The 11,904-nt window shown below is 41.1% G+C and overlaps 1 protein-coding gene across 1 annotated transcript; it reads left to right on the forward strand.

Moving 5' to 3' along the window:
• The first annotated feature begins 5,506 nt into the window (after positions 1-5,506).
• On the forward strand, positions 5,507-7,095 carry LOC138907968 (uncharacterized). The gene is made up of 3 exons (XM_070198595.1): positions 5,507-6,062; positions 6,634-6,773; positions 6,829-7,095. The coding sequence occupies exons 1-3, from the start codon at positions 5,507-5,509 to the stop codon at positions 7,093-7,095; spliced, it is 963 nt and encodes a 320-aa protein (XP_070054696.1).
• The last annotated feature ends 4,809 nt before the right edge of the window (positions 7,096-11,904 follow it).

Genomic DNA, 11,904 nt, shown 5'->3' on the forward strand with positions numbered 1-11,904 from the left:
TCTAAATACTGTCTGAAATAAAATAGACAGAATAAAATTTCAAAAAGAGGCACTAGTTGCTGTAGAACGGTTTAGAAAGGCAGCTCACCACTAAGCCTCTGGATAACGTGGGTGCACGCCGATGGGTCCTCCAATAGCACCTGTCTTAGGTCCTGCACAAAAAGTGCAGCAAGTGTAGTATGAGTACGTAAACAACGTATACCCAGTAAGTATCAAGCTTAATCTCGAAGAAGTAGTGATGAGAGATCGACTTTGACACTCACTATGGGTCAATAAATTTTTAAAATATAGAATAATTAATAAGCATGATTTATGTGAACAACAATAATTCCCTTAACAACAGAAATAATTAAACAACAACCCAGTAAAATCCCATTAATGGGGTCTGGGGAGGGTAGTGTGTACGCAGGCCTTACCCCTACCCTGAAGGAGTAGAGTGGCTGTTTCCGAAAGACCCTCGGCTAAAAAAAAAAAAAAGACAAAAGGACAAAAAGGAGACAATATTAGTATCACAACAACAATCATATGATAAATAAAAACACCATGAAATCCAGAAGAAGGATGCAAAGCAAAGGGAGACAATATTAGTAAATATTAGTATCACCACAACAATCATAAGAACAATAGGAACACCATGAAATCTAGAAGAAAGATGCAAAGAAAAAGCGATAGCTAGTAAATAGGACATGCACTGAAAAGCGAAATAGTAAGCCACAACATTGCCATTAGCTATCTTAGACAAAAACCTTACATGGCTAGTCCCACAATGGTACGAAGTAAGGCACGACTCAAGTACCTCCTAACCTACAACCCTAATACTCGACTTCCACATCTTCCTATCTAGTGTCATGTCCTCGGAAATCTAGAGTCTCGCCATATCCTGCCTGATCACCTCTCCCCAATACTTCTTAAGCCGCCCTCTACCTCTTCTCGTGCCCTCCACAACCAGCTGCTCACACCTCCGTACCGGAGCATCTAGGCTTCTCCTCTAAAAATGTCCGAACCATCTAAGCCTCGCTTCCCGCATCTTGTCATCAATGGGAGCCACATGCACCTTCTCCCGAGTATCATCATTCCTAATCTTATCTATCCTAGTGTGCCCGCACATCCATCGCAACATCCTTATTTCTGCTACTTTCATCTTCTGGATATGTGAGTTATTAACGGGCCAACACTCAGCCCCATACATTATGGCCGATCTAACCACCGCTTTATAAAAGTTACCTTTGAGTATCGGTGGCACTCTCTTATCACACAGGACTCCAGATGCTAACCTCCACTTCATCCATCCTACCCCAATACGGTGTGTGACATCCTCGTCGATCTCCCTCCCCCTGGATAACCGAACCAAGGTACTTGAAGCTACCTCTACATGGAATGACCTGCGAATCAAGCCTCACATCCACGCCCACTTCCCCTGGCTCAGCACTGAACTTACACTCCAGGTATTCCGTCTTCGTCCTGCTCAGCTTGAAACCCTTAGACTCAAGAGCCTGTCTCCAAACCTTCAGCCTCTCGTTAACACCGGCTCGCGACTCATCAATCAGAACTATGTCATCGGCAAATAGCATGCACCATGGCACATCCCCTTGAATATGGTGTGTTAACGCGTCCATCACTAGGGCGAATAAGAACGGACTGAGCGCAAAACCTTGGTGTAACCCCATTACAACCGGAAAATGCTCAGAGTCGCCTCCTACTGTCCTAACCCGAGTCTTAGCCCCATTATACATGTCCTTAATCGCCATAATGTACGGAACCGACACACCTTTTGCCTCCAAGCATCTCCAGAGAATTTCTCTAGGAACTTTGTCATACGCTTTCTCTAGGTCAATAAACACCATGTGCAGATCCTTCTTCCTCTCTCTGTATAGTTCCACCAACCTTCTAACAACCGGCATGAACCCGAACTGGTTGTCGGATACAAACATTGTCATCCTCAGCCTCGCTTCAACCACCCTCTCCCACACTTTCATGGTATGACTCAGTAATTTGATACCCCTATAATTGTTACAACTCTGGATATCACCTTTGCTCTTATACAATGGAACCACCGTACTCTACCTCCACTCATCCGGCATCCTCTTCCCCTTAAAAATAATATTAAACAACTTAATCAACCACTCCAAACCTGCTCTCCCCACACACTTCCAAAATTCCACCGGAATCTCGTCTGGCCCGATCGCTATGCCCCTACTCATCTTACGCATAGCTCCCACGACCTCCTCAACCTCGATACGCCTGCAGTACCCAAAGTCACGGTGACTCTCGGAATGCTCCAATTCGCCTAGCACAATATCCCGATCCCCTTCTTCATTCAAAAGTTTATGAAAGTAAGTCTGTCATCTCCTCTTAATATGGGCATCTTCCATCAATACTCTACCATCTTCGCCCTTGATGCATCTCACTTGGTCCAAATCACGATCCTTCCTCTCTCTCAACTTGGCCAGTCGGAAATAATTAATTCCTTAAATTTTAATAAATTTTCAATTTATAAATTAGCTTTACAAGTTGCAATTAAAATATCAAGGTATCTCGTAATTATTATTATTAGACACGATTTCTGCCGAGGTCGTACAACCCGATCCAGAGTGTCGTATACACTGCCGAGGGACATGCGACGCGATCCATAGATGCATCTATACTGCCGAGGCGTTCGGCCCGCTCCACAAGAAAGGAGGACATTTTCTTATGAACCTCCGAAATAAGAAGGTATTATAATTATAACACATAAAGATGTACAATTCCTTTTAACAATTAATTAATTTATACAAAAATTCAAGTATATGAAATTTCAATCTTTTATTAATTCTCTTAACAATTTACAATATAATCTCAATATTTCAATTAAATAGAGGATGCAATTATCAGAAGTATTTCATGATTTGAGTCCAAACTACCCGGACATAGCATAATTAGTAGCTACGCACGGACTCTCGTCACATTGTGCGTACATAGCCCCCCACAATTTACAACAATTATTCGTTAAAATCACATATGGGGTAAATTCCCTCTTACAAGGTTAGACAAGAGACTTACCTTGTCTCCAAGTACACTTCCCGATCAAAATGTCGCGTAAAAACCTCGATTCGATGCCGAATAATTTGAAACTATCCAAAAGTTATATAAAATAATTAATACATATTCAATAATTCAAAATTAGACTATTAAATAAATTACCCTATCCAAAATGGTAAAATTTCTAAAATTCATCCCGGGCTCACGTACCCGGATTCCGGAAATTTTTGGAGGAAATCATTACCCATAATCTCAAGAACTCAAATATACAATTTCCATCCAATTTCATAACCATTTTCGTGGTTAAAATCTTATTTTTATAAAAATCTAGGTTTTTCATCTAAACCCTTGATTTTCAAAATTTACCAGTTATAATCTACCCATAATCTATGTATTTAACTCAAAGTGTGTAAAACTAACTTACCTTCAAGTTTCTAGTTGAAATCCCCTCTCAAAAAGTTCCAAATTCGCTCAAGAATGGAGAAAATGGGCTCAAAAGTGGCCGAGCCCTGATTTTTAACCCATTCTACCAAGCAGCGGTTTAGCATTTGCGGCTCGCAAGCCGCTTCTGCAACTCCGCATCTGTGGAAAAGGCATCGCAGATGCGGTTTCCCCCTAAGCCGACCCCGTCCGCTTCTGCGACTTGTAAGTCACATTTGCGGTGCGCTTCTGCGGCTTGTATCTGCGCATCTGCTCTCCTTCCGCTTCTGCGGTGTCCTCCACGCACCTGTGAGCTTCACACCTGTGGCTGGCCAAGCGCAGGTGCAGTTGCAGCAGAAGCCAGAAGCTTCAGCTGCTGCTCCAATATCCGAAATTGATCTGAGCCTCGTCCGGTTGACACCCGAGGCCCCCGGGGCCCCGGCCGAACATACCAACGAGTTTTAAATCATAAAACGGGCTCGCTCGAACCCTCGAAATGTATAAAACAACATCAAAACTAAGAATCATACCCCAAACCAAATTGATTCAACTTAGAAATTTTAAATTCTTCAAACTTACTCCGCACGCGCTGAAATATATTTATACTACTCGGAATGATACCAAATTTTGCGTGCAAGTCTTAAATTACCATACAGAGCTATTCTTAGACTTGGAATTCCAAGCAGACCTCAATTGATCCAAAACCTACTCCAAACCAAATTTAAAGAACCTTAAATCTTTAAATAGTTGATTTTCACTATTAAGCGATGAAACGCTCCCGGGTTGTCCAAAACCCGATTCGAACATACGACCAAGTCCAAAGTCATCATACGAACCTATTGGAACCGTCAAATCCTGATTCTGGGGTCGTTTTCTCAAAATATTGACCGAAGTTAAACTTGGCCTTTTAAAAGCCAAACTAAAGAACTAAGTGTTCCGTTTTCAACCCGAAAACTTCCAAATCCCGAACCAATTATCCCCACAAGTACTAAATTAGTAAAAGCATGTACGGGGAGTCTTATTTAGGGGAATGGAGTTCTAATAGTCAAAATGACCGATTGGGTCGTTACAAGGTTCCGGGCGAAAGAGTTTGGCCATATCTAAACTTATCTCCACGAGCGAAAGGGGCGAAGACATAATTTATCCCCAAGTTTACATAATTCACAAGCCGAGTGGTAAACTTCAATTTTCCTCTGTGTTACGAAGTTTATTTTTTTATATTGAATTTGTATTAAAACTCATATATTCCATATGGGGTACCGGGTAGATATGAATTTTACAAGCTATGAACCAACATATAGTTGCAATGTGTCTAGTTTTGGTGTGTTAGATCATGGTGGTCCACCCGGGAGTTATATGCACTAGGATAATGTGCACCCTGGTATATCAACACATTTTGATTTGTAAGTTAAGTGATAAAGTATTTTTGTAAAGTTTAGATGAATTTGGAAAACTCATTATTTTATTAGTTGTGCAGTGAAAACGAGCAACTTGAAGGTGTTGTCCTTACTCAATTGCCCGAATACGACATATTTAATCGGGATTTGGCAGATGCGCAGAGTCAGGAAGATGATAGTGATTATGAAAACAATGACGATGAGTCTGGAGATAACACACCCTTCTATGATGGGGGTGATGATGAGGAGGAGGAGAATGATGAGCCTGCTTTGATGAGGGAATATGCTCCACTTCCCATTAGACCAAGAGTGTACGATTCCCATGTACCGTTTCATTCAAGGGTGATTCCCTACCTTGATCAGTTGCCAAGTATACCGGATATGATTCCCTCATAAGGGATCTAGAAATTCGGATAACAATATGGGATGAATCTAGAGCAACAGTACTGTCAAAGGGCATGTTTTTTGTTGATAAAACGCGCCTAAGCATGGCGATGCAAATGTACAACATAAAAGAGTGTCGTGAGATCATAGTTCATGAGTCATCTCTGGAAGTATACAAGGTTATTTGTCATAGATGGTTTCAAGGTTGTAATTGGATGCTGCGTGCGAGAAAGTTGAAAACAAATATGTGGATTGTGGGGAAATACATTGGCACCCACAATTGTGAAATGGACACATTCAATGGGAATCATTTTAACTTGAATGTTGACTTGATTTCTCGTGTCTTGACTCCACACATTGAAGCGTCCATAAGGTACAAGATCAAAGAGTGTAGAACATCTGTCCACCATGTATATGGATGTTCCATTACCAAACGAAAGGCATTTCTCGGTCGTAAATGTGCGTTTGAAATGGTTTATGGTAACTGGGATGAGTCATTTGCCGCTCTAACAAGGTACATGGTTGCATTGAAACACTTTAACCCCGGTACTGTTGTTGAATGGAAGCTTGAGCGGAGTCCAGGAATCCTAGAATACATATTCAGATATGTATTCTGGGCATTTAAACTAACCATTAATGGTTTTGTTCATTGTCGACCGTTAATATCTATAGACGACACTCATGTCTATGGAAAGTATGATATTAAGTTGTTGATCGTCATTGCAATAGATGCTAATAGAAGTATATTTCCTCTAGCATTTGCTATTTGTGCCAATGAAAGCCAAGAGACGTGGACATTGTTTTTTAACCACTTGAAGGAGCACGTTGTCAAACAATATTCAGGTATTTGTCTAATATCTGATCGACATGGCAGTATTTTAAGTTCTGTACAGAATTTGCGTGAATGGTAGGAACTGTATGCCTACCAGCATTACTGTGTTAGGCACTTGAAGGCCAACTTCCAGAGGGCTTATCCGAACAAGGACTTACATGATTTAATGTGGATGGCTGCAACAGATCACCAATAGTGTAAATTCAAGAGGCGAATGGAATTGATTAGGCAGGACGACCCAGAAGCATATCATTGGTTGATGCGACATGAGCTTGACAAGTGGACTTTGCATAAGGATGGTGGTAGAAGATGGGGAATTCTGACTACAGATGTGTCAGAGTCTTTCAACGGATTATTGAAGTCTGCACGTGGATTGCTTGTCACTGCCATGGTGCGGATGTCTTTCAAGCAGATGGCATAGAGGTTTGTTAAAAAATATAGAGGTGCATCGTCATTGATGGAAATGGGTGTTGAATTTATGCCCCAACCAATGAAACGATTTGAGAAATATAGGAAGCGAGCACAATGGCATTCATTTTTGCAGTATTGCAATGAGCGAAATATTTTTGAAGTTCGCACTAGCCTGTATCACAATAGCGGGAATAATACAGACACCGTCAATGAAGCTAGAAGATTATGCTCATGTGGAAAATGGTCAATCTATCACTTGCCAGCTCACATATCGTGAAGTGCTTTCAACATACAGGTTTCACGACAACGAGGTACGTTGATAAAGAATATAATGTTGTTGCATACTTAAACACCTATAGTGGACAGTTGCAGCCAGTGGGTGCTGAGCATTATTGGCTGTCGGAACCATTTAAAATGGTGTGTAACAAAGATTATGAGCGTCAAAGGCAAGTGCACAAAAGAACACGGATACGGAACCAAATGGATGTTGGTGATATCGTTTATGCGCGTAAATGTGGCATATGTTCCCAAACAGGACACGACCGCCGTAAGTGTCCTTCAGCTGATTTGGGAAGCCGTGGTAATTCAATTCCATGTGGCAGTTCATCCAATGTGACCCATTATCAAGGATAAACGTAGTATTTTTTTTGCAGTACCTCTCGAGATGCCGGTCCGGGATGCACATGGGGAACCTCCATGACGATGTGTGTAAATTGAACAATATTAATTAAAGTATTTTTCTTTTCGATTGTTTAACATCTTTAAACAAATTACAATATTTTTTATATTAATATTTAATCGATATTTTTACTTAGGTTGACATATTTTCTATATTATTATTTTATATGTTAGTTTATTATATTATTTATATATTAGTTTATTATTTTATATGTTAGTTTATTATTGTATATGTTTGTAACTTATTTTATATGTTAGTTTATTATATTATATGTTTTTTTTTATTATTTTATATGTTAGTTTATTATTTTACATGTTTGTTTTTTATTTTATATTGTAACGACCTGGCCGGTCGTTTTGAGTGTATTAGGCCTGATCCCTTATTTACTGCTTCCCCCGTATCTTTTTCTGCTTATGTGACTTGCCGGAAAGTTTTGTTGTGGTTTCGGAGTAATTTGGGACACTTAGTCCCTAAAACGGAAGCTTAAGTCTTAGGATTTTGACCCTAGTCGGAACTGTGTGAAGATGACTCCAGAATAGAGTTCCGTCGGTTTCGTTAGCTCCGTTGGGTGATTTTGGACTTAGGAGTATGTCCGGACTGTGAATTTGAGGTATGTAGCTAATTTAGGCTTGAAATGGCGAAAGTCGAATTTTTGGGAAGTTTGACCGGGGGTTGACTTTTTGATATCGGGGTCGGATTCCAATTACGGAAGCTAGAGTAGGTCCGTAATGTTGAATATGACTTGTGTTGCAAAATTTGAGATCAATCAGACGTGGTTTGATAGGTTTCGGCATCATTTGTGGAATTTGGTAGTTTAGAAGTTTTTTGGGCTTGAATCCATGTGTAATTCATGTTTTCGATGTTGTTGGAGGTGATTTGAAGATTTGACTAAGCTCGTATGGTGTTTTAGGACTTGGTGGTATATTTGGTTGAGGACCCGAGGGCCACAGGTGTGTTTCAGATGCTTAACGGTTTGAATTTGGACTTAGGCAAATGGTTGAAGCTTTCTAATATCTGGTGGTTTCGCACCTGCGGTGGGGAGACCGCAGGTGCATACTCGTAAGTGCAGATGAAGGAGCGCAAATACGGGATTTGGCAGCCCAAGCTCGGTTCGCAGGTGTGGAGGTAATTGCGCAGAAGCGGACTCGCTTTTGCAGTTGGTCTATCCGCAAGAGCGGTGAGGGTCGCAGGTGCGGCTCCTTGGTCGCAGGAGCGGTCCCTTGCTCGTAGATGCAGACCCAGTCCCTTAAGTCATTTCTTCACCTGCGTGGGAAATTCCACAGGTGCTATTGTCGTAGGTGCGACAATAGGTCCGCAGATGCGAAAAGTCTGGGCAGAAGGTTTAAAAGCAAGGGTTCGCGATTTTAGTCTTATTTCAACATTTTGGACTCGAACTTAGGCGATTTTGGAGAAGCGTTTCGAGGTGATTATTGAGATAAGCTTCTTGTACTCGTTTTGGATCATAAAACTTGTTTCCCCACCTAATTAGTGAGATTTTGAAGTGAAATTTGGGGGTTTAGGGCTTGAGAATTAGAGAGTGAATTTTGGGAATTTGGATGACCAAATGGTGTCGGATTTTGATAAAATTTGTATGGTTAGACTCGTGAGTGAATGAACTTTCGGGTTTTGTGACTTTTGTCAAATTTTAAGATGTAGGCCCGGGGGATGGGTTGAGCCTATTTCGGATTTTAGCTTATAATTTCGTATTTTTATTGTGGAATCGATTCCTTTAGCCTATATTAATTATACAGTACTGCTTGTGGCTAGATTCGAGGAGTTTGGAGACTGATTCGAGGGGAAAAGGCATTTTGGAGTAGGATTTTGTGCGGTTTGAGGTAAGTAATAATTTTAAATCTTGTCCTGAGGGTATGAAACCTGGAGGTGACGCACACGCTAGGTGACGAGCGTGTGGGTGTGCACCGTGGGGGATTGTGACTTGTTCCGTACCGTGAGACTGTAAAGTCGAATAGCTTATTATTAATTACTTGTTTTCTTTGTCTTCTAGTAATTTGACTATCATTCGTATTAGAAACCATGCTTAGGCCATATGATATCACTGTTGGGACCCTCAGCGGCGGGTTCTTGTTGAATTAGCCATTATTTGTTGTCTTGTACTGAGTCACAGTTTTACTTGTGTGTCATATCTCTGTTTCCTCTTGTTTTCTTGTTGATACTTGTTATTATCTCTTTTGGTTGATTTGTATGATTTCTGAAAGCCTGAGATTTCTGGAGAGGTTAGTGACTGAGATAGGGCATGAGTGCCGAGCTGTGAGCTATATAAGGGTATATGGATGGGGTTGCATGCTGCAACGAGCCTTATAGCTATTTTATGGACTGTGGATCGGGTTGCACGCCGCAACGAGCCTTATGGCTACTTATATGATTGGGTCGGGCTGCACGCCGCAGCGATATAGTGCTTGTGCTGAAAGGAGCCCCTCCGGAGTATGCACACCCCCTGCACACCCCCAGTGAGCATAGGTACCTATTGAGTGTGAGTACTGAGGGCTGAGAGCCGAGTGATTGAGCTGTTGTGACTAGTTGAGTCACTGTTGGCCTGAGAGGTTGTACTTGCTTATCATTTGTTGATGCACTTAGTTACTATCTGTTATTGTTGTGAAATTTCTGAAAGATTTTATATTCGGATTACCTGAACTGTATAAACTGATTTGATTTAAACTGCCGGATTTGAAAGCATGTCTATTCTTTGCTGGAATTATTGAAAATGAACTGTATTCGTATTGCTCGTCACTACCTTCTCAGTTCCTTATTTATTTTTGTTACTTACTGAATTGGTTGTACTCACACTACACCCTACACTTCTGTCACGACCCAAACTCCCTCCGTATAACGTCGTGACGGCACCTAGTCTCTATGACTAGGTAAGCCTGACAAATTGCGGAAAATAACAAACGAAAGTAAAACTTGGCAACTAACAGTAGTGGATAACTGAATAACTAGTAACAATGCCGCTCGGCATGTACAATAACCAATACTCTATAATTACACAGTCTTCCCAAAATCCGGAACATCATACATCACAAGATACAGAAGGAAACTAGTATCTTTATACACTAGAGTCTAACAAAAGAAGTACGGAAGGTAAATGACATATAAGAGAATAGAGGGGGACTTCTAGGTCTATGGGCGAGACAGATTTACCTTGAAGTCTCCGTACAACGGCAAACACTCTCAGCTAATAGCAGGGCTGATAAGAAGTACCTGGATCTGCACACAAAACATATGCAGAAGAGTATCATGAGTACACCACAACGGTACCCAGTATGTGCCAAGCCTAACCTCGATAGAGTAGTGACGAGGTCAGGTCAGGCCTGGAGAGACAGGAGAATATAACAGTATAATAAGAGACTGGAATTTAACAAAAGGAAAACACAGCGATATAACAATACAACACACAAGGATAAACAACAGGTGATCTCTCGAGATACTGTCTCGTAGTCCCAAAATAAATATGCAGGGAGAACTCCCGAGGTACCGCCTCGTAGTCTCAAAAGTAAATATACAAGGAGAACTCCCGAGGTACCGCCTCATAGTCTCAATAGTAAATATGTAAGGAGAACTCCCGAGGTACCGCCTCGTAGTCTCAAAAGTAAATGTGCAAGGAGAACTCCCGAGGTACCGCCTCGTAGTCTCAAAAGTAAATATACAGGGAGAACTCCCGAGGAACCGCCTCATAATCGCAAAAGTAAATGTGCAGGGAGAACTCCCGAGAAACCTCCTAGTAGTCTCAAAAGTAAACACACATCTTGAACTGATAAATACAATAATTAACAGCAAGATTTCTACAGTCATACTGATAAAGAACAAGGAAAGCAGGGAGTCAACTAAGCATGCTTCACAGAGTTCAAATAAGCAATTAAAGCACGTAGACATGCGATATTAGACTAAACAGGATAACTACGCATTTTGGAATAGCTCAATTAAGAATGAAAACAGACTAATACTCATTTAAGCGGTATAACTCAAATTAAAGGAAACTCAGGTTGCTACTCATTGAAATAAAATGGGGTTTTCAACAAATAACCCGTGTACGTACTCGTCACCCCACGTACACGGCGCTCACATATCACAACAGTCTAAATCCTAAGGGGATTTCCCCCATACAAGGTTAGGCAAGCCACTTACCTCGAACCAAGCTCAATCAATCGGTAACAATGCCTTTTCCACGAATATCCGACTCTGAGTGGCCCAAATCTAGCAAAAAATAATTATATATCATAAATACAATTATAATAAACTAATCTAATTAATAAAATCAAGACTTTAAAAAAAATTTCGAAATCCATCCTAAAATGTCGACCCGGGCCCACGTCTTGCAATCGGGCAACAATTACAAAATCCAAAAGCCCATTCACTCACGAGTCCAACCATGCCAAATTTATCAAAATCCGACCTTGAATGACCACTCAAAATCCAAAATAAACTCTTCAAATCCCTAGCCTCAAACTCCCAAATTCCACCTTAAATACACACTAACTAGGTGAAAAAATAAATGGGGAAGCGAGATTATTGATCAAAAATAAGCACAAGGGACTTACCTCACGAAATCCCTCGAAAATGCTCTCAAGAAATCGCCAAAGCCGAGCTCAAAATGATGAAATGAAGCCAATTTCGCGAAGTCTCGCATTTAAGGACTCTGCCCAGGCCTTCCGTACCTGCGACAACTTGGCCGCTTCTGTGGTCTTGCAGCTGCAACAACTTGGCCGCTTCTGCGGTATCGCAGGTGCGCCCCTTGCCCGCTTCTG

This window comes from Nicotiana tomentosiformis, chromosome 3 (assembly GCF_000390325.3).
Source record: "Nicotiana tomentosiformis chromosome 3, ASM39032v3, whole genome shotgun sequence".
NCBI lineage: Eukaryota > Viridiplantae > Streptophyta > Magnoliopsida > Solanales > Solanaceae > Nicotiana > Nicotiana tomentosiformis.

Coding starts and splice junctions, on each gene's coding strand:
- LOC138907968 (XM_070198595.1), top strand. CDS start 5,507: ATGGACACATTCAATGGGAATCATTTTAACTTGAATGTTGACTTGATT. Junction 6,063..6,633: donor CGTTGTCAAACAATATTCAG/GTATTTGTCTAA, acceptor AGTTCGCACTAG/CCTGTATCACAATAGCGGGA. Junction 6,774..6,828: donor ACAGGTTTCACGACAACGAG/GTACGTTGATAA, acceptor TATAGTGGACAG/TTGCAGCCAGTGGGTGCTGA.